The sequence below is a fragment of the Pleurodeles waltl genome, chromosome 8 (assembly GCF_031143425.1).
Source record: "Pleurodeles waltl isolate 20211129_DDA chromosome 8, aPleWal1.hap1.20221129, whole genome shotgun sequence".
NCBI classification, from domain to species: domain Eukaryota; kingdom Metazoa; phylum Chordata; class Amphibia; order Caudata; family Salamandridae; genus Pleurodeles; species Pleurodeles waltl.
In genome coordinates this window covers 1,432,559,781-1,432,581,244 of record NC_090447.1, presented here as the reverse complement: position 1 = coordinate 1,432,581,244, position 21,464 = coordinate 1,432,559,781, and the positions used below count along the sequence as shown (strand labels likewise).

The 21,464-nt window shown below is 47.9% G+C and overlaps 1 protein-coding gene across 1 annotated transcript in view; it reads left to right on the top strand.

Annotated features, from left to right (window-relative positions):
• The window catches only part of BRWD1 (bromodomain and WD repeat domain containing 1), a 1,722,898-nt gene that overhangs the window by 421,933 nt on the left and 1,279,501 nt on the right, over positions 1–21,464 (top strand). The window contains exon 12 of the mRNA XM_069202575.1: positions 12,333–12,373. Within this exon, the coding sequence (XP_069058676.1) occupies positions 12,333–12,373 (41 nt within the window). The remainder of the gene's footprint in view (positions 1–12,332; positions 12,374–21,464) is intronic.

The window sequence follows — 21,464 nt, the reverse complement described above, 5'->3', positions numbered from 1 at the left end:
CACCCTCCTCCCCTTAGACGCTCGCATTTCCTTCTCAGGTCATGGTCTTCACTCTTGTGCTAGAAAATCTGAGGGAAAGAGCCTCTCTGCAGAGTATTCTAGAGGGTGCTGGTGCCTGACTGGCCAGCAGCCAGGTTTAAGTCCTTTTCACGAAAGGACTGATATAGGCTATAACGGTGATTTGGGTTACCATTATGGCCTATGAATTTCTTTTTGGTGCTTCTTGCTTTTCATGTACCGTGGGACTCCCACTTCGGGGATGATTCACGCATGTGAATTTATGAAAGATACCAATACTGGATAACTGTATTTACAGGTAAGTAACTTGTTTTCTTCAGCTCCTTCCAGCAACTGCAACATTTCCCCTGCTGTGCATTCTCTGAGTAAGGCAAATCTTCAGCTTGAACATGAAGTATGAAGGAATCTCCCTAGGAGTGAAGGAGTCACTCCCCTGCATCTGCAGGCACCAACTGCAACGACGACCGGCTGCCTGCATCTTCTCTGTTCTGGTGCTTCGTGGATCCTGCATCACAAATGGTGATCTGGAGTGGTCCCCTTGGACCTCTCTGCCAGCTGTCCAGCTTGAGAGACGGTAGAAGTCTTTCCCTCTCCTTGCATGATAGAACCCCTGTGCCCTGCAACTCTTGCAGCTACCAAGGCGGGTTTGCTCATACTCCATGGGATCTTTAGGCTCCCTGTAGCCCCGGCCCCAGCACCTCTTCCTGCAAAGCAGTCTCCTGCCTGCTACTGCAGCAACGTGGGACTCCTCTTCAGGTGTGCTGAGTGGGCCTCACTGCAACTCCTGTGCCTGCTGCCAGTGGGTTGCCTGTGGGGGCTGCCGCCTCCTCTTGTGACTGTACCAGTTGCTAAGGGTCACCCAGACTCCCCTCCTTGGGTCGAGTCCCCTGGACCTTGCTGGTCTTCTTCAGCCCTGCAAAACTTCTTTCTCGTCTCTTGCAATTGCCAAGGCTTGTTGGTGGTTTTCCAGCACCACTAACCGACTGCAACCAGTATGCTGATGTGGGACACCATTAGCATCACTTCTGGGACTTCTCTTCATCTCCTGTGCTGCACTGCTGGTCTTCTACATCCCCCGTCGACCTGGTCCTGCATCCACACCAGGCTTGGTATTGGCTCCTGCCACGGCCGGACAATACTTCATGAACTGGACTTGGTCCCCTTCCTTTGCAGGTCCTCTTCTGTTAGGATCCACCTTTGGGTACTTCTAGTCTTGTTTGGGTCTTTCACAGTCCTTTTCCAAAGTCCTCCTGCTGGGTTTGGGGAACATCAGATACTTACATCTGGTCTCTGGGGGTCACTCTGATACCTTTTGGGCTCCCTAGTTCCTCCAGCTCCCCTCTACTGATTCCACACCTTTGGGTGGGAGACTGTATCTCTCATTCCAATTTCTTAGTATGTGATTTGGCCCTCCCCTGGGACCTACACTATTTTCTGTTGCTTTTACCAATGCCTATTTCTTTTTATGCTCTTTACTGATTGCTTATACGTATATAATAGTGTGTGTACTTCACTCCAGTTGGGGGACTGCCTATTTAGTATTCTAGTAATTGTGTTACCATAATAAAGTACCTTTAGTTTTGTAACACTGTGTGGTTCTTTCATGTGTGATAGTGCTGTATGGCGATAGTGGTTTTGCATGAGCTTGGCATGTCTCCTAGATAAGTCTTGGCTGCTCATCCATAGCTACCTCTAGAGAGCCCTGGCTTCCTAGACACTGCCTACACTTAACAAATAGGGGATACCTGGACCTGGAAGAAGTTGATAATTCCATAGGTGTTCACCACACACCAGGCCAGCTTCCTACAGTGTGGTCGAGCAATTAGGCTTATCAGAGGGGAGTGCTAAGCATTAACACTCAATGACTAATCCTAGGCCAATGTTTTATCTATCAAAATATACTTTACTTTATTTTGGAACCAAAAGGATCTTTGCTGCAGGTAAGTACAGTTTCAAGAATGTATCTCTTTCAAGTGTCAAATGCACTTTGTTTAGAATCCACAGGTAAAAATGTTTGTAAGTAGTACTTTGTAGTTTCAAAAGTAGACAATGCAGTTTCGCATAGAAAGAAATGCGGCCCTGGGGGGGAATAACAACAAGTAGGTACTCGACTTAAGATCCCAGTCTTTATGGGTTAGAGTGTTCACAGGGCAAAGTTTAGGAAGATACAAGGGTGAACCGCCAGCAACACTGGCACGCTGCGTGCAAAGGTCAAAGTTAGTTATGGGTGCCCAATGGGAATTTATGGATACTGGGGGCACTTAAAAAGAAAACAGCTTGCTTGTAAGTGCTTGCTACTTCAGGGCACAGACCTGATGGGCTTTAGATCAGCATTGGGGTGCCACTGATCTGCACAAAACACACACCCTCAGTGGCACAGGGGAAGCCGGGTGCAGGGTGCAAACACAGCATTGGGTGCGTAATGCTTTTCAGTGGAGGAATCCCAGGAGTGACAAAGAGCAGGCAGGCTTGGTCCAGGGAGAAGGCTTAAGAAAACCAATGGCTGGGCAGTTAAGTAGAGAGCCCACTGGACGTTGCTGGACCGTTGATTGAGTTCTTCAAGGCAGGGGGCTCAGAGTGTAGGGGGGTACCTTTTAGACATCAGGAAATTTTCACTAGAGCTGATCGCGGACAGGGCTGTCCTCTGGATTTAGTCTTCAGGTGTTGTTTTGTTGGCCAGGAGGGGTCAACCCAGGATGGACTCAAGGTCTGAATCGCTGGGGGCCTTCGCTGGGGGCCTTCCCTGGACCAGTGGGCCACCTGGACCTGGACGTGGGCTGTGGGCGTCGGGTGCAGAGTGGGCAGGACTAGCAGGTCCGGGGTGGTTCTGGAGACCAGCTTGGAGGTTTCTTTTTAGACAGGGCTGCTGTCTTTAAGAGATCTTGGTCCTTGAGTAGACAGACAGGTTTGTAGAGGTTGCTGGTAATGCAGGATGTCATCTTTTTGTAGCAGGATTCTTGAAGCTACAGACAGGTCGGTAGGTTTGGGGCCAAGTCAGTTGTCATCTGGAGTCTTCTCTGTTGGTGCAGCGCTTCAGTCCTTCTTTTTTACCAAGTGGCCAGGAATTTGAAGAGCAGGGTTCAGGAGTGCCCTTAAGTCCTAGATTTACGGGCATTACAAGGGTAAGAGGGCAGTAGCCAATGCCTACAGTCGAGGGTGGCTACACCCTTCCTCTGCTCACTCTTTGGGGAGAGGGGCACATTCTTAACCCTATTGGGTAACCTCATACAAAACAAGGTGGAGGATTCTGCAAGGACAGGGGTCACCTCAGTTCTGGGCACCTTACGAGGTGTCCCCGTCACTCCTCCTTATGTTTACTAATTTTCCTCTGGCCCTACTGGCAAAAGTGGGGCTTGGTCAGGGGAGGGGGGTGCAGACATGTCCACTAGCTGTAGTGCCCTTGGGGCAGTGTAACAAAAGGCAGGAACCTTTGAGGCTCACTGCCAAGTGTTGCAGTTCCTGGAGAGGGGAGGTGTGAAGCACCCACCCAGAGCAGGCTTTGTCCTTGTCCCCAGAGAGCATAAAGACTCTCACCCCATGGGGTCAGAAACTTGTGTGTTCGTGGGTGACAGGCAGGCACCCCAGCATTCGGAGCCCCTGGACCTTGGGGAGCTGGACAGACTGTGTCCTTGAGTCTTTCAACATCTGAACTTTGATGGGCAGATGTGGGTTTTCTTTGGCCTTTTCCAAAAACTACCTCCTGCATTGACTTTCATTGAGCGCTGGATGCTGTGTTGGCACTCTGCACCTGGCCACCCCTGTGTCGCTGAGGGTGTAAGTTTGGTGCTGCCTTGTGGGCCTCCCCGTGCTTGCTTTAACCCCAGGAGATCAACCCCTGACACTGCATACCTCACCTGTGAGCAGCACATCCTTGGCCACCTTCCTGTCTCCATTGGCACCTTGGGTGCCCGATGCTGTGTTGGCACTCTGTACCCAGCTGCCCCTGTGCGGTTGAGGGTGTAAGTTTGGTGCTGCCTTGTGGCCCCCTCATACTTACCTCAGCCTCTGGAGATCGACCCCGGACACAGCTTTACTCACCTGTGAGCAGCGCATCTTTTTTTAGTCCCAGTCTCCATTGGTTAACATTAGGCACCTGATCCTGAATTTGACCTCTGCACCTGGCTGCCCCTGTACCGTTGCGGGTGCACTTTTGGTGCTGATTTGAGCTTTGCCTGGTGTGTTCATAAAACCCCGGAGACTGGATTTTTAAGTCGAGTTCTTACCTGCAAAACTGCATTCTTGTCCTCCCGTAGGTTAACATTGAAGACTCGGAAAATTGCACTGTTGATTTTTTTTATTTTTATTTTTTAATAAACTGAAACGTATTTATAATTAAAACAATTCTTGCCTTATAACAAAGTTCTTTGGTTCAAAGCATATATTAAAGCAAATGTTATTTTTCTTATTCGGTCTCGGATTTATTCTTTGTGTGTGTGCCTCATTTATTGCCTCTGTGAGTACAACAAATGCTTAACACGACTCCTTGATAAGCCTTACTACTTGCCCACACTACCCCAATAGAACATTTGACCTATCTATTTCTGCCTGTGCAAACCTTTGGGTGTTCACTGGACTCTACACTGTGTACTTCATTTTAGTACACCATATAGAGAGCCAGCTTCCTACAAATGTGCTATGCATTGGCTAATAAGCAACTCCCAGAGGCTTTACATGTTCACTCCACCAGAGCCACAGCTGCAGCCGGAGTTGCAGTCCTGGAAATCTGCCAGGCACCAACGTGGGTGTCATTGCACACCTTCACCAAACACTACTACCTTGACAACCAGATCTTAAGGGACGGGTACGTACCCCGTTCAGTCCTGCAGGACTTCCTAGTATGATCTTGGTTTGAAGACCCAGCTCCGGGGATGGTATTTCTCTCGTAGGGGATTTCCATGATAGTCATAAGCACTAAATAGTTCCGCGCGCCTGCGGGGACCCCGGAGCACTGATGTGAAGTATATTCTTAAGTGCAAATACCAGCCCTTTGAAAAGTGTCTGTCAAAAAACACTTAAGAATAACAATGTGCAGCCTATGTGAACAGCTACACAGGCCAAATTGTTAAAAGAAAAACAGTTGTAGTATAAATTCACGTTTAAACATCTATTTATTCTAGAAATGTAATAACAAATACATTCTCATATTCTATTTACACCTCTCATGAGAATAAAACAATGCAGGGCAGTGTAGCCCATAGGCTGCCATTATACAGAATGTAAATAGAGCTGTGCCTTTAAGAAAGTAAAGTCTTCCTGTTTCCCATCATGCACAGCAAAAGCCAGGTGCCTCCGTTCTTTTTTTCGGCTCCTTTCTGACAGGACCCTGAAGCATTGAGCTCTACCTCGCAAAGCCTTTTTGTGACAGAAATTCATTCAAAATCTTTTGAATTTCAATTTCACTCGACGTTTTTAATATTGAGTGATCATTTCATACTCTTTTCTGTTAAATTCTGACAGAATTTTGAGGTTTTTCTAGTTTAGAAATGCCTTCACTTTTTGATAAATGCCCTTCTTGTGGCAGAAAAAAGGCTAAAACAGATCCACATCGGGTCTGTATAATTTGCCTTCCATCCAGCCACAAACCGGAGTCGTGTGACATCTGTAAAACTTTCTCCAGAAGAACTCTTTGTGATAGGGAGAAAATCCGACTTCAGGCGAGAGAGGACAGGAAGAAAAGTGGTCATTCTACCACAGAGCGAGGAGAAGGTCAGTCTTCTACCAGGGCTCACCCTGTTTCCTCTAACTCCTACCAGACGTGCTAAAAAACGACACAGGTCTCCGACAACGTCGAGGGCGTCGACGTCGAGGGCGTCGACGTCGAGACAGGGAACGGCGCCAACATGCTCGCCGTCGAGGAGTGGTTCACCGGCGAGGAAGAAGCATCGTTCGCCGTCGACAGCCATTTCGCCGTCAAGACGGCGTGGACGCTCGCCGTCGAGAGGATCTGGGTCGCCGTCGACACGGCGAGGGCGATCGACGACGAGGGAGAGTGCTCTCGCCGTCAGAGACGTTCGCCGTCACCACAGTGACGTCAAGGGTCGTCGTCGAGAGGTTCTCAACGGCGAGAGGAATCGACGTCAAGAGGCACTTGCCGTCACCGCACTTCGACGTCAAGGAGTGTGTCGACGTCGAGGCGACAATCAAAGAGACCTAGAAGGGTTTATACCACATCAGAATCCTCGGCCTCACTCATCCTGCTTCCAGCGTCTCCACAGCTCTCTCCTCAACAGTCGCCGTTGCCGCAGACACCAGTAACACCTACGGCTCCTCCTCTGGCTCCTCCTTCAGAGTCTGTTCTGAGGACTCCAACGCGATCCGTAAGGGATTCTGGACATTCCTCCAGACGTTCATCCTCCTCTCGCCACCATCGTCATGAGTCACGGCAGAGATCTCAGCATTCACATCATAGACATTCTTCTTCGTCTACACGGGACTACTCTCCAACCCTATCGGACTCACCGTCCCCGAGAGTGTCCCCCATAGATGATGTGAATACATTCCAGGAGGTCTTAGTGCGAGGGGCGACCAAACTGAATATCCCGTTGGCGGTAACTGCCCCATCGACATCAGTAATCTTCGAGACCTTGCATCACAGGACATCTTCGAGACCTTTGCTTCCACTGGTTCCGGGTCTTATTGAACCGGCAATGGATATTTTTCTTACACCGGCCGCAACAAAGTCTGCTCCTTCCAGACTTATTAAGAAGTATCGTCCACCAGAACCAGATCCTCTATTCTTGAGGTCGGACCCAGTACCGGACTCGGTGGTTATAGTAGCGGCAAAGAAATTGCACTCTACATCTCCGTCTTCCTCCTCACCTCCGGATAAAGAGAGCAGAAAGATCGATGCTGCAGGCCGAAAAGTATTCTCTACTGCAGCCATCACAATGAAAGCAGCCAGCGCCACTGCTTTATTAGGGAGATACGATTGGGTCCTCTGGGACTCTATACTGCAGTTTGCGGAGCATCTTCCTAAGGACAAAAGGGAAGATTTCCTGGAGGTCGTGGGTGAGGGAGCCATGGTTTCTAACCAGATAATAAGTGCTGCGGCTGATTCTTCAGTACTATCCGCACATAACTATGCTCACGGAATAGCGCTAAGAAGACATGCATGGTTGCGACTAACATCTCTCAAACCAGAAGCACAGCAGAGAATACAAAATTTACCTTTCTCAGGCTCCACTTTGTTCGGCTCTCATGCCGATGACGAGATGACCAGGATGAAGTCTGAGCTAGAGACCCTGAAAGCGGTAGGCATGGAACGCCTGAAAGAACAACAAAAGGTATTCCGTCCATATCAGCGAAGACTTTTCACCCACAGGTATCAACCACACTGGATGTCTTCACGCCCCCAGCAGCAGCAGCATCAAAGGGGCTTCTCCACACAACGAAGGTCGACAAGGGGTCGTTCAACACTTCAAACTCAGACAACTCGACAGGCTCCCGCGTCTAAGCCCTGAATCTTCGCTTCCCCCTCCTCCGTTATCCACTCCGGTAGGGGGAAGTATCTCAAATCATCTGGACGAGTGGCTACACATCATCAGGCGCCTGGGTATTGAATATTGTGAGACATGGTTACGCTCTCAGATTCACCAGTCCTCCACCATCTGTTCCTCCCAAACCAGCCAGCCACCACCTCGAAGCTCTTCAGTTAGAAGTCACTATTCTATTACAAAAAAGAGCCATAGAACCCGTCCCGATCAACCAGCAAGGGAAAGGGATTTATTCGAGGTATTTCCTTGTCCCGAAAAAAGACAAACAAGAGTTTCGTCCCATTTGAGATCTAAGGACAGCAAACAAGTGGATTCACAAAGAGAAATTCAGGATGCTATCCTTGCACCAAATTTACCCACATCTTTGTCAGGGCGACTGGCTCTGTGCGATAGACCTTTGCGACGCTTACTTTCATATTCCGGTGACCAAGAAACATCGAAAATTCCTAAGGTTCACCGTCGGAAAATGTAATTACCAATTTGCGGTTCTACCATTCAGCCTCCAGTCAGCGCCGAGAACTTTATCCAAATGCATGGCGGTGGTAGCCGCCCACTTGAGGAAACATCGAATATTTGTCTACCCCTATCTAGACGATTGGCTCATAAAGGCCTCCAGTTATCTAGAGGCGCAACAACATTTCAAATGGGCTCTACAGCTGTTACAGAATCTCGGTCTTCAAGTCAATCTCCTGAAGTCCACAGCAACGCCTGTTCAGAGGTTGCATTACTTAGGAGCCATTACAGATACAAATCTAGGAAAGGTGTTTCCTTCGGAGGAACGACGATTATCGATTCTCCAAAAGTGCAAACAACTACAGGAAACTCCACAGACCACTGCAAGAGTAATAGCTTCTCTACTGGGCTCGATGGCGTCTTGTATCCATCTCGTTCCCAATGCTCGCCTCCATATGAGACCATTACAGGAAAACCTGGAGGATCAATGGTGTCAACTGATGGACGATTGGGAGAGCAGAGTCCTCCTTTCTCCCCACGCCCTACAGTCCCTCAAGTGGTGGTGTTTACCCAACAATCTCTTGGTGGGGATTCCGTTCCAACAACAGCCTCCAGCTCAAACCATCGTAACAGATGCGTCACTGCTCGGATGGGGAGCGCACATGGAACATCTTCGAGTCCAAGGCAAGTGGTCACAGAGAGAGAGTCTCTATCATATCAACCTGCTGGAGTTTCGCGCAGTCCACCTTGCGCTCAAAGCCTTCCTTCCCTCTCTGAGAGCGGAACCTCTCCTTCTCCAGACGGACAACGTGGCAACTATGTACTACGTAAACAAACAAGGAGGCTCCAGGATTTTATCCAGAGAGGCTCAGACAATCTGGCATTGGCTTCTAGCCAGGAACCTGTAGCTATTGGCAACTCACCTGCCTGGCATCCAGAATGTTCAAGCGGATGCCCTCAGTCGCGTAATTGACGAGAACCACGAATGGGTGCTACACGACAACGTCGTTCGTTCCATTTTCGCACTATGGGGTACCCCCTCTATAGACCTATTCGCAACCCCAGAAAACAAAAAATGCCAAAACTTCGCCTTCAGATATTACCATCCAGGGACACTGGGGAATGCCCTGTGGATAAGCTGGTCAGGAGCATTTCTTTACGCCTTTCCACCGCTTCCCCTGATTCTGGCGGTTCTCCAGAAGTTATCCAATGCTCAGTCCAAAATGATCCTGATTGCTCCAGAATGGCCACGCCAATGGTGGTTCCCAGACCTTCTTCACCGGTCACTCAAACCACACATCAGGCTGCCTTATCGTCCGGACCTGCTCACGAAGTTCAGAGGGCAGATATCTCATCCCAACCTCTCATCGTTGAGTTTGGCAGCATGGCTCCTGAGCTAGTGCAATATGGACACTTGAACCTACCTCAGGACTGTATGGAAATCCTGAAAGAAGCAAAGCGCCCTTCCACACGATCGGCTTATGCAAGCAAGTGGAAGAGATTCTGTGTGTGGTGTTTAGACAACAACATTGACCCGGTATCCTGTGGAGAGGAATCTATCCTGCCATACTTGCTAAGTTTGGCAAAATCGGGCTTACAACTGTCATCAATAAAGGTACACTTGGCGGCTGTAACGGCATACAGAAAGAGCCCTTCACAAACTTCCTTTTTTCGGATTCCAATTATTAAGGACTTCCTGGAAGGTTTAAAAAAGGTCTTTCCTCCCATTAGAAAGCCATCTCCTCCATGGGAACTGAATGTTGTCCTATCGCGTCTGATGCTACCTCCATTCGAGCCAATACATAAGGCATCACTTCAGCATCTCGCATGGAAAACTGCTTTTCTGGTGGCTATCACTTCAGCGCGTAGGGTTAGCGAAATCCAGGCCCTTTGCGCTCAAGAGCCCTACACAGTTTTTCATTCTGCGAAAGTGGTAATGAGGACTCATCCGAAATTTTTACCAAAAGTCGTCTCCGACTTTCATGTGAACCAAACCATTTCATTACCAACTTTCTTTCAAAATCCAACTACTCCTGCTGAGAGAACTCTGCACTCTCTTGATGTAAAGAGGGTTTTGAAATTTTACTTGGACAGGACAAAATGCTTACGTAAATCACAACAGCTCTTTGTTAACTATGGCCCAGTTAGAACAGGGTTGGGCACGTCTAAGCAATCTTTATCCAGGTGGATTGTTTCATGTATAATGTTATGTTATCAGTTAGCGAACAAATCCCTTGGTGGTAGGCCAAAAGCCCACTCTACTAGAGGGAAAGCAGCTACTGCAGCCTTGATGAGAAATGTCCCTTTGGCAGAAATATGCAAGGCTGCCACTTGGAAGTCGGTCCATACCTTTACTCAGCATTACTGCCTTGATTCAGACGCTAGGGCAGATGCGCAGGTTGGACAGGCCTTGCTTAAGAATTTATTTGCATGACTCATGTTTTTGTCAGTATTCTTCTGTCTACTCCACCGCGGTTATGGGGATGGGCTTGCTACTCTATTCAGTGCTTATGACTATACATGGAAATCCCCTACGAGAGAAGGAATGGTTTCTTACCTGTAACTCCAGTTCTCTCGTAGGGGTATTTCCATGATAGTCATAAGCAACCCTCCCTCCTCCCCGGTGGAGTTGACATAGAACAGGTTGCCATAAATATTATCGATGTTGGTACTCCAACAAATGTTTTGTTCCTTCATGTCAGGTTACAAGCCTTCAAAAAGAACTGAGGCAACTGCCTTTTGCTGTGCATGATGGGAAACAGGAAGACTTTACTTTCTTAAAGGCACATCTCTATTTACATTCTGTATAATGGCAGCCTATGGGCTACACTGCCCTGCATTGTTTTATTCTCATGAGAGGTGTAAATAGAATATGAGAATGTATTTGTTATTACATTTCTAGAAAAAAAAGATGTTTAAACGTGAATTTACACTACAACTGTTTTTCTTTTAACAATTTGGCCTGTGTAGCTGTTCACATAGGCTGCACATTGTTATTCTTAAGTGTTTTTTGACAGACCTTTTTTCAAAGGGCTGGTATTTGCACTTAAGAATATACTTCACATCAGTGCTCCGGGGTCCCCGCAGGCGCGCGGAACTATTCAGTGCTTATGACTATCATGGAAATACCCCTACGAGAGAACTGGAGTTACAGGTAAGAAACCATTCCTTCTTGTGTATCTATTCTAAGGTAAGGAATCTGTAACTAGAAGTCTATATCAGATGAACAAGTTACTTACCTTCGGTAACAAATTTTCTGGTTGAGACATATTCTAATTGCAGATTCCTTACCCACCCAGCTATCAACCCTGCTCTGCAAACTGATTTATAGGGACAGGGACCTAGTTCTGATGCTTTCAGGGCCCTAGTTCTGACGCTCTAGGGTCATGTGTGGACAGTCGTGAAAAGAAACTGATGTCAGCGTGCCAGGGTGGCACCTATATCTGACCCATGACATCCTATTTGGCGACCACGATGCATGCGAAGTCGACAGACGCCACCTATTGGCGTGCAGGGCGTACTGCTTGAGGAAAACTCTGGATACGGATTGACGCCTGGGGGAAATTGTAATGTAAGGAATCTGCAACTAGAATATGTCTCTACCAGATAATCTGTTACTAAAGGTAAATAACTTTTTCTTCCAGTTTATAGACACAGCTCTGGCACTTAAGATGTCTTAGGTTTGTGTCAGAAGTTCCTCTCTTTTTAACCTTAAAAGGTCATTTACATTCTCCTTAAATGACACTGTTAGTGAAGATTTGTTTGCTATTTCTTGAAAAGGCTCTATCCCTGTCCTAGTTCTTCTAAATGCTCAAGATATTGAAGATTCGAGTGAGGTTCTTATTTATTACTTTTATGGACCTCCTGGTATCTAGAGAGATCTCTCCAAAGTGCATTCTTAGGTGTTCCTGATGCTGCATGTCCAGACCATTTGGCTTTACCAATGTTGGTTAAAGCAGATTATGATTTATTTTTGTTAAGAGGTTAGTCTTCCTGCTTGTGGGTATTTCCTCCTAAATATAAAGGGATAGGTAATGTCAAATTGGCTTTGAATTGATCTAGATTGGACTTTGGGGGATGTATTTGTTAGAATATGTAATTACCTTTGGCATTTGACTGTTAAATTAATTAGGCATGGCCATCTGGGTAAAAAGTAATAACCCGGACGTACTTTGACGCTTTCAAATGAAAGGACATGTAACTTTTTGCTGACAGACTTTCTACTTATAACGTCAACCTTTCTCTGACCTTCAGCACTGTCCCGCTTAAACCCTTCCTGGCAGCCTGAGTCTGCAGTTAAAATTATGTTACTTCAGTTTACCTCTATTCTTTTAATGCTTCTTTATGGATCATGTTTTCTTTCCACAGGACAAGGTTGACAGCATTCAGTTTTCCAACACTGGTGACAGGTATGTTTATTGTAATACCATATTTAGAATGTGTAGTGTTATTTATAATATAAATATATTTTTTTGTGATCATCTTTCATCACTATCACACAAAGCGCTAGTGAATCCTGATGATAGTTTGGATGCTACCTGGAGTTGTCATACATAATATATGTATTGATGTATTGTATTTTCTGCGTTTGCCAGAGAAAAGCAGGTATATTTGTGTTAGATTGCTGTGTATGTGTAATATCGGTAGGTATCAATACTAAAAATAATTCTACAATGTACCTGGGTATGCATGGTAGAAAGGCTCTACGGTAAAAATGGCAACATTACCCTGTGTAGATCATAAACCTGATTATTTGAGTCAGTTACATATTCTTAGTCTGTTGCATACAGGGCAACACAATTTTAGATAGCAGGACTTGGAAAAGGAGCAAATCACCATTAAACCAAAAGGTAGCTTAAGGTTTTAGACCCATAACATCTCCCAATCTTGTTTCTTAAAGTGCATGTAAAATGCGTATTTGGCATACAGATTTTAGCTGTTTTCAATTGTTTATTAATTAATTTGTGCTAGCTCTAAAACATTAGTTCACTTTGAACGGGTGCCATCCGAAGGCAATAGACAGTATCAATATATTCTGATGGATACACCTACCTGTGGATTCCTCACCTAAAGAATTCCTCACCTAAAGAATTTTCCCCCACGCGCCAGCTTCGACGGAAATTTTCTTCTAGCTCTGCACGTCGACGATGACGTCACAATTGCCCGACTCCACGCAACGCCGTATAACGTCATCCAGGCAATAAGAATCCCTTGTCGACGTGCAGACATCAGTTCCCTTTTTTACGTGCCTTCGAGTAACGTTTTTTCTTCGAGGCTAACAGGGAGCTACAGTTGCACTTCGGTGTTACTATGTCTCAGCCGAGAAAATCTGGCTTTAAACCTTGTAACCAGTGTGGGGGTCAGATGTCAGTCACAGACCCCCATGAAAATTGTTTATGGTGCCTTAGTTCCGACCATGAGGTCGAGTCATGCGGATCGTGTCAACGCAAGAATCCTAAGGCACTAAAGGAGAGATAGGCGAAATTTATTCCTGGCCCGTTCCAAGAAAAGGAAGGAAAGGCGTCATCGTAGAGAGTCTTCTTCGAAATCTTCGAAGACTCATCGATGCCACGGGGACTCTCGGCGTCGTCACGAGTCTCGGCGCCAATCGAGCAGGGGCCGATCCAGGTCCAGATCCAGATCTACGTCAGCTCGGCGCCGACTGATGTGGGAGGTTAGCCCAACCATCACACCTCCGCCTCCAACGACTCTGGCTTCTCCGACTTCACCCTTGTCGGTGTTTGAAGTCGAGCCTCATCAGGAGCCGGCTGCGTCTCCGGAGCAGGAGATGCCTGGTCCATCATCAGCCTCTATGCCGTCGCCGGTTCCGCAGGCTTATCCTGCTTTCCCAGCGCCGGGTACGGATTCCGCTGCATTTTTAAATGCAATGTTCAATATCTTTTCCACCCTGGCACCTGGTGGAGGGCATGCGGGTCCATCAGGCCCTTTGGCTTTTAACTTGGGTGCTCCGGTTCCTTACAAGCCGACACCCTTTATGCCATTTCTTCCTTCTAGAGCCGCTTCGGCACTGATGCCCTTGGCGTCGCCCAGGAGGCCTGTGACGCCTACAACGTCTGCTGTCCCGGCGCCGGTGGATTCTCCACGGATCCAGTCTACAGTGAAATTGCCTGTGGCGCCGGAGGGTCTGGTGTTGGATGGATCTGAAGAGCGGCGCCGGCGAAGATCTTTGGCGTCGGCCTACGCCTTATCGACGCCAGGACTCGAATCCAGGCTCTGATCCAGGGGAGGAAGAGGAATACAGCAGACAGCATTTGGAGGAAGGCGAAATCTTGGAGCCTTCGGGTGATTTCCAAGGCTTGGACACAGCAAGTGGCATTGACACTAGTGGCAAGACAGTACACCTGTGCACCGTGTGTTTTGCAGTTGCCAAGGCTTGTTGGCATCCTTCCACAAAGTTCTTTGTGCACTGTGCAGCTCCGGCCCTTGTTGTGGGAGTCCTGTGTGTGCTGCCTGGTCTTCAGAGGGCTCTCTGAGTTGCTGAGAGCCCCAGCTGACTCTCCCTCTTGGGTAGAGTCCACCAGGTCCCTCCTGGTTCCAGGCAGCGCCATTTTCCGCTAACCGCAAGCTTTGCGTGCGCCAAGGCTTTTTGGCAGAATCCAGCAACACAAACCAGACTGCAATCATCCATCCGGCGTGGGACATCATCTGCACCAACCAGGAACCCACATCCGTCTTCTTGGGTGCTGTACTGACTGTTCTTTACCAGTGGTTCTTCTTTTGCACCTTCATCCGGGTTAGCAGGGGCTCCTGGTCTCCCTGGACTCTTCAGTGCTTCTTGGACTTGGTCCCCTTCTTCCACAGGTCTTCAGGTCCAGGAATCCATTGTTGGGATCTTGCAGTCTCTTTTGGTTCTTGCAATATCTTCTTTCTCGTGTTCTTGTGTGTTCTAGGAAAGTTACTGTGATTTACTCTTGTTTTCCTGCGCTCTAGCGTTGGTTCTATTACTTACCTTGGATGTTTTCTAATACTCCCAGCACCCCTCTACACACTACACTTGCCTAGGTGGGAAACAGACATTCGCATTCTACTTTTAGTATATGGTTTGTGTTCCCCCAGGCCCATTTCTAACTATTGTGATTTTCACTATTTGCACTGTTTTCTAACTGTTTTTACAGCTAATTCTGCATACTAGTGTATATAATTTGTGTATTGCTTACCTCCTAAGTGACTATAGTCTCTATGGTATTTTTGGCATTTGTGTCACCAAAATAAAGTACCTTTACTTCTGTAACACTGAGTATTTTCTTTCATGTGTGTGAATACTGTGTGACTGCAGTGGTATTGCGTGAGCTTTGCATGTCTCCTAGTTAGGCCTTGGCTGCTCATCCACAGCTACATCTAGAGAGCCTGGCTTCTAGACACTGTCTACATTTCACTAATAAGGGATAACTTGACCTGGTATAAGGTGTAAGTACCTTGGGTACCCACTACAAACCAGGGCAGCCTCCTACAAACACACTGACAAACCGGCTAAAAAGTGGAGGTGTAACCATGCTAGAAAGAGGCTACTTGCCTTCACCTGTCCTTTGTGTAGTTTCCCAGCAGAGTGGAACCAGGGGTTCCAGAACTGGTGCTAACTTAATTCTGCAAGGAGGGAGCCAAATGTGCCCTTCACAGCAGACTGGTGGCGCTCAGAGGCCACCCCAGCCCAGAGACACCTATTTCAAAGGGAGAGGTGGTTACACCTCTCCCTTGCAGGAAATCCTTTGTTCTCCCTTCCCCTGCTTGAGTTATGCTCAGGAGCAGGAGGGCAGAACACTGTCTGGGATCTGCAGCAGTGTGTGCTGGCAGTCAGACCCCGAAGGCTGCACAGGCAGACGGGGGATCCTTTAAGGAACCCCCAGAGTACATAGAATCATGCATCTAGCACTGGAATTGGTGTAGTTGTATGATTCCAGCATGTGTGATACCAAACATGCCTAGGTTCAGAGAAGCCATTATGTAGAAGGACCACTCGTGTTGACCAGTGTCCACTACATACCTTATGGCTTCCCCGCACTTGCAAAGCCCAGGAAATTGGGTCTGGGGTTTGTAGGGGTTCCCTGCTCATACAGGGGTCCCCTCACACTTGGGGACATGCTCCCTGCCCTTGGGCTGAAGGGCCTACCAGAGGAATGACTTACAGTGTCTAAGTGCAGTGACTAAGATATAAGGAAAGCCTTATATCTGTGGTGAATGGTGCAGGCACCATTTCACACTGGCTGCAATGACAGGCCTGCAGACAGTTTGCATGAGCTCCCATGGGTGGCACAATACATGCCGCAGCCTATGGGAGTCCTCTGGTGTACCAGTGGTCTGGGTACCAAATTACCATATACTAGGGACTTACATGGGTGCACTAGTATGCCAATTGTGAGGTGTAAAAGTTCACCAGCAACCAAATTTCGAGGAGAGCGCACAGCCAGTGTGGTCCTGATTAACAGTCTAAACACACTGCCAGCAGGCAAAAAGTGGGGATAACCATGTCAGAAAGATGCTACTTTCCTGTACCAAAAGTCTGGATGCTGTAGGGAAAATGTTTTCTTCCGCCAGCCTGGCATTGCAGTCCATGAACACTGCATGTCTTTGGCTGCTACTCTCACACTCTATGGAACACGGTTGGGACATGGTTGCAAAGGTGCTGCCAATGGTCTTTGAGGTGTCCTGGGCTGTAGTCTACAAGGCTGTTGCCGATGGGAGAGATGAAGCAAAGTTCACTATCTATTATGGGCTGGAAATTAAAGACTCACTGGGTTTGTCAACGATGGCCTTGAGGCACCATGCCTGGTTGAGGATGATACGCTTTTCTGGGGGTGCTTAGTCATCACTTATGGACATGCCCTTTGATGGCTCCCGTCTCTTAGGAGACAAGGTGCATTTGCCGCTGGAATGCTTTAAGAACAGTCGGCCTATGGCTGGTTTCTTGGGCCATTCCATTGCCTCTCATCAGCCTTAATTCACCTTTTGGGGGCACAGAAGGGAGTTTCAACCGCGCCTTTACTGTAGTATCCACACCTCCACAGAAGGGGCTTCCAAACGCGCCTTTACCCTCCTCAACTTCTGCATGGCCGCAGTCACAGTGCCACAGACCTCGTGGGTCCAGCTGCCAGCGGTTGGGCTAGTCCACCACCTCTCTGCAGCCGCAGCCTTCAAACACTCCTAATCTGTTCTCTTACTATCATGGGCACCCATTTGGTGGCAGGATTCAACATCACCAGCCCCACTGGCTGTCCATCAGACAGTGGATTTTGTAAATTATCCAATGGGGCTACTCCCTCCGCTTAGTAACTACCTATAACCCCATGACACCAATGTACGACAGGCTGACTGAGGATCACCTATCCCTTCTCCACCAGGAAGTGACTTTTTATTGGACAAGGGAGCCTTAGAGAGGGTGCAGAAGCCAGAAGTAGGTTGTGGTTGCTATTCCTGCTACTTTCTCGTGCCTTACAAGGATTAGACCTTTGTCCTATCCTAGACCTGCGACTTTTCAATTTCTTCCTCAAGAAGGGGAAGTTCAAAATGCTCATGTTGGCTCTGGTCCTGTCTGCCCTGGATCAAAGAGACTGGATTAGTAGTGTTGGACTTACTGGACGTAGATTTCCACATCCCCATCCTGCCATCCCACAGACTTTAACTGTGGTTTATGGTAGGCCACAAGCACTTTGTTAGCTATGCTACCCTTTTTCCTTACCTGCCCCCCTTGGGTATTTACCAAGGTGTTGGTGGTGGTTGCAGCTCATCTTCAAAGATCAGGGGTGGCAGTCTTATCAACGATTGGTTGTTGAAGGCGAGCTCGCCCCAGGCTGTAGTCTCCCACCTCCAGAATACTGGTGATCTCCTGGAGTCGCACAGGTTCACTATCAATGTGCCAAAGTCCCACCTGACTTCCTCTCAGACACTACTTTTCATCAGAGTTGATCTGGATATGGTGCAGTTTTGGACTTATCCTTCCGAACGGCAAGTCCAGGATGTTTCAGGCTCTAGCCTGGATTTCGGTGAGAGGTCTCTGAGGCTGCTGGGACTCACGACCTGCATGCTACTGGTACACATCCTCACTGGAATAGGCAGGCTCTACAGTGGGACCTGACGTTTGACGTTCCACAGGGCACAGCATCAGTGTAATATCTCCCACATGGTACAAATCTCAGAGGGAACTGAGATATACTTGCAGATGTGGCTTATGAACTGCAAGTGGGTCAGATGCACCTCTCCCTTCCCCAACCAAATGTTACAGTAGTGATAGATGAATCACTCCTGGCACGAGACGGCCAACTGGTAGAGGTGGAGAACAAAGTACTTTCGATGCGGATTCCACATGAACCTAATAGAGCTCTGGGCGATCTAGCAGGCATAGTAAACTTTTCTATGTTCCATCAAGGGAAGGCTAATGCAGGTGTTCACGAACAACACCACCGCCATGTGGTATTGTAACAAACTGGGAAGGTTGGGGTTGTGGACCCTTTGTCAGGGGGCCCTGCTTCTGTCAGGGCATATCCCTGGTGGTTCAGCACCTGGTGGTCTCACACCAGAGTGGACAAACTCAGCTGAACATGCCTAGCAGATCAAGAATGGCATCTTCACTCAGAGGGGGCACAAAGGTCTCTTCCAACAGCGGTGAGATCCTTGATTAGATCGGTTTCCCTCCACCAAGAACGCACAATGTCAGTTGTTTTGCGCTCTGGAGTTTCCAAGGCAGCTCTCACTCTGAGATACTTTTTGTCTAGAGCGGAGCTCAGGTCTTTTCATCAAAAGTGCCTTTCTTATGCACATCAACCGCAGCACAAAGATGCCCCTCCTCATCATCCTCCTGTGTGTCCGACAAATTAGTGGTAGAAGGTGACTACGACAAATAATCTGCCCTAACATTTTTGCCACCCACCAAACGTTTGCGGAAACGCTTGTTTAAACAAAGTCTTCTTAATAATATACGCTGACACACAACAAAAGCGTTAGTATCAGGATCGGCTCAGCTCACTTCCTACAACTTCATTTTGACCTTGTAGCAAATTGTTCATCAGGTAGGCACAAAAACATATGCTCAAAACGTCACCTAACCTTCTACAACCTTTTAGTGTGCGCACATGAGTTCGTCTGAAAAACAACTTGTTGCCAGATTGCGGAAGTGGGGATTCACCACTCAAAATAAGATATATTTCCAAAGAGCTCCAGATTTATTCTGCCATAGCGTAGCAACATTCCACAACAGAACAAAGAATCATGCATAATGTGGCATTAAACGGAGCACTGCATGAAATTGAGTTCATGGACACCACTGTAAGAAATACAGATCAAACACCTCCACTAAAACAGCTCAAGAGAATGGACAAGACAGAAAGCCCTTTGCATTACACTATTCCACCACCCTACTTACTCCACAACTCACCCTCACCACCTTCTTCTTCAGCTGACTATACATCATACATACCTCAAGCTGACTATACATCATACATCCTTCAGATATAGAGGAACAGGGCCATTTCGAAACTTTTGACATCCCACCACAGAATGATCCTCGGGATACCTATGACACTGATCCACCAGCGAATTCAGATCCTGACCTATACTCTGCAAAACCTTCCCCTCCTGATGATACCACTTCCTACCACAACCTTATTGGTTGGACTGCCACCTTTCATAAATTGGACCCTCATACTGAGCCCTTTGAGGATGATTTCCTTTTTTAAACACTTTCCTCCACACAGGGGTCTGCTCAGTACCTCTCCATGCTCAAAGGCATGCTCTGTCAAACACCAGACATCTTCCATGACTCAGTTTGAGTTTTGCGTTAGGGTCTTAACACCAAGGTTCGATAAGAAATACAAGACCTTCACAACTGACCCACATTACATCCAGGGTCATCTTCCACCTGATTCCCTAGTGGTAGCTGCTGCACAAAAAACTTCCAACTCGCAGAGCACTGGTGATGCCCCTTGTAGGAAGTTGGCTCTGTATATACTATCTCAAAGTAAGAGATAGTGTGCACAGAATCCAAGGGTTCCCCTTAGAGGTAAGATAGTGGCAAAATTAGTTAATTCTAATGCTCTATTTTGTGGTAGTGTGGTCGAGCAGTAGGCTTATCAGAGGGTAGTGTTAAGCATTTGTTGTACACACTCAGGCAATAAATTAGGAACACACACTCAAAGACTTAACTCCAGGCCAATAGTTTTTATATAGAAAAATCTTTTCTTTATTTTTAAAACCACAAGTTAAAATTTGAAGTAAATACATAAAATGCAAGATACACCACATGGTTAAGCTAGGAACTTTGAACTAGAGCAATAGCATACACAGTTTTAGTTCAAATGGCAATAAGCTATTTTAAAAGTGGACACAAATCAACAGTTGCTGGGGGAGGTAAGAAATGGTTAGTTTGTCAGGTAAGTAAAGCACTTACAAGTCTAAGTTCCTGGGCATAGGCAGTCCACTGTTGGGGGTTCAAGGCAACCCCAAAGTTACCACGCCTGCAACTCAGGGCCAGTCAGGTGCAGAGGTCAAAGAGGTGCCCAAAACACATAGGCACCTATGATGAACAGGGGTGCTCCGGTTCAAGTCTGCCGGCAGGTAAGTACCCGCGTCCTCAGAGGGCAGACCAGGGGGGTTTTGTAGAGCACGGGGTGGACACAAGTAGACACACAAAACACACCCTCAGCTGCACAGGGGCGGCCGGGTGCAGTGTGCAGAGCAGGTGTCGGGTTTTGTATTGTATTCAGTGGAGGGACCCAGGGTTCTAGCGGTGCAGGCAGGGCACATGGGGGCTTCTCAGGCCAGCCACCGACTGGGCTAGGCAGAGGGTCGCCTGATGGTCACTCCTGCACTGGAGTTTGGTTCCTCCTGGTCCTGGGGGCTGTGGTGCGGTGCTTGGTCCAGGCGTCTGGTTCCTTGTTACGGGCAGTCGTGGTCGGGGGAGCCTCTTGATTCTCTCTGCATGCCTGTGGAGGTCCAGGGTATCATATCGGGCTACTCACGAGGTCGCAGTCACCTGGGAGTCCTCCCTGTAGTGTTGGTTCTCTGGAGCTCGTGTTGGGGCGTTTGTTGCAGAGGTTGAAGTCTCACGCTTCCGGCGGGAAGAGTGAAGTCTTTAAAAGTTGCAAGAAAGTTGCAAAAGTTTTTCTGTTGTTGAGCAGAGCCGCTGCTCTCGGGAGTTCCTTGGTCCTTTGGTTCACGGCAGTCCTCTGAGGCTTCAGAGGTCGCTGGTCCCTGTCAGATGCGTCTCTGTTTCAGTGTTCTTCAAGTCAGGAGACAGTCCAGAAGGGCTGGGGCCAAAGCAGTTGTTGTCTCCATCGTCTCTGCAGGGATTTCAGGTCAGCAGTCCTTCTTGGTTCAGGTTGCAGGAATCTGATTTCCTGGGTTCTGGGATGCCCCTAAATACTTGATTTAGGGGTGTGTTTAGGTCTGGGGGCCATAGCCAATGGCTTACTGTCCTGGAGGGTGGCTACACCCTCTTTGTACCTCCTCCCTGGGGGTGAGGGGGGGCTCATCCCTAATCCTATTGGGGGA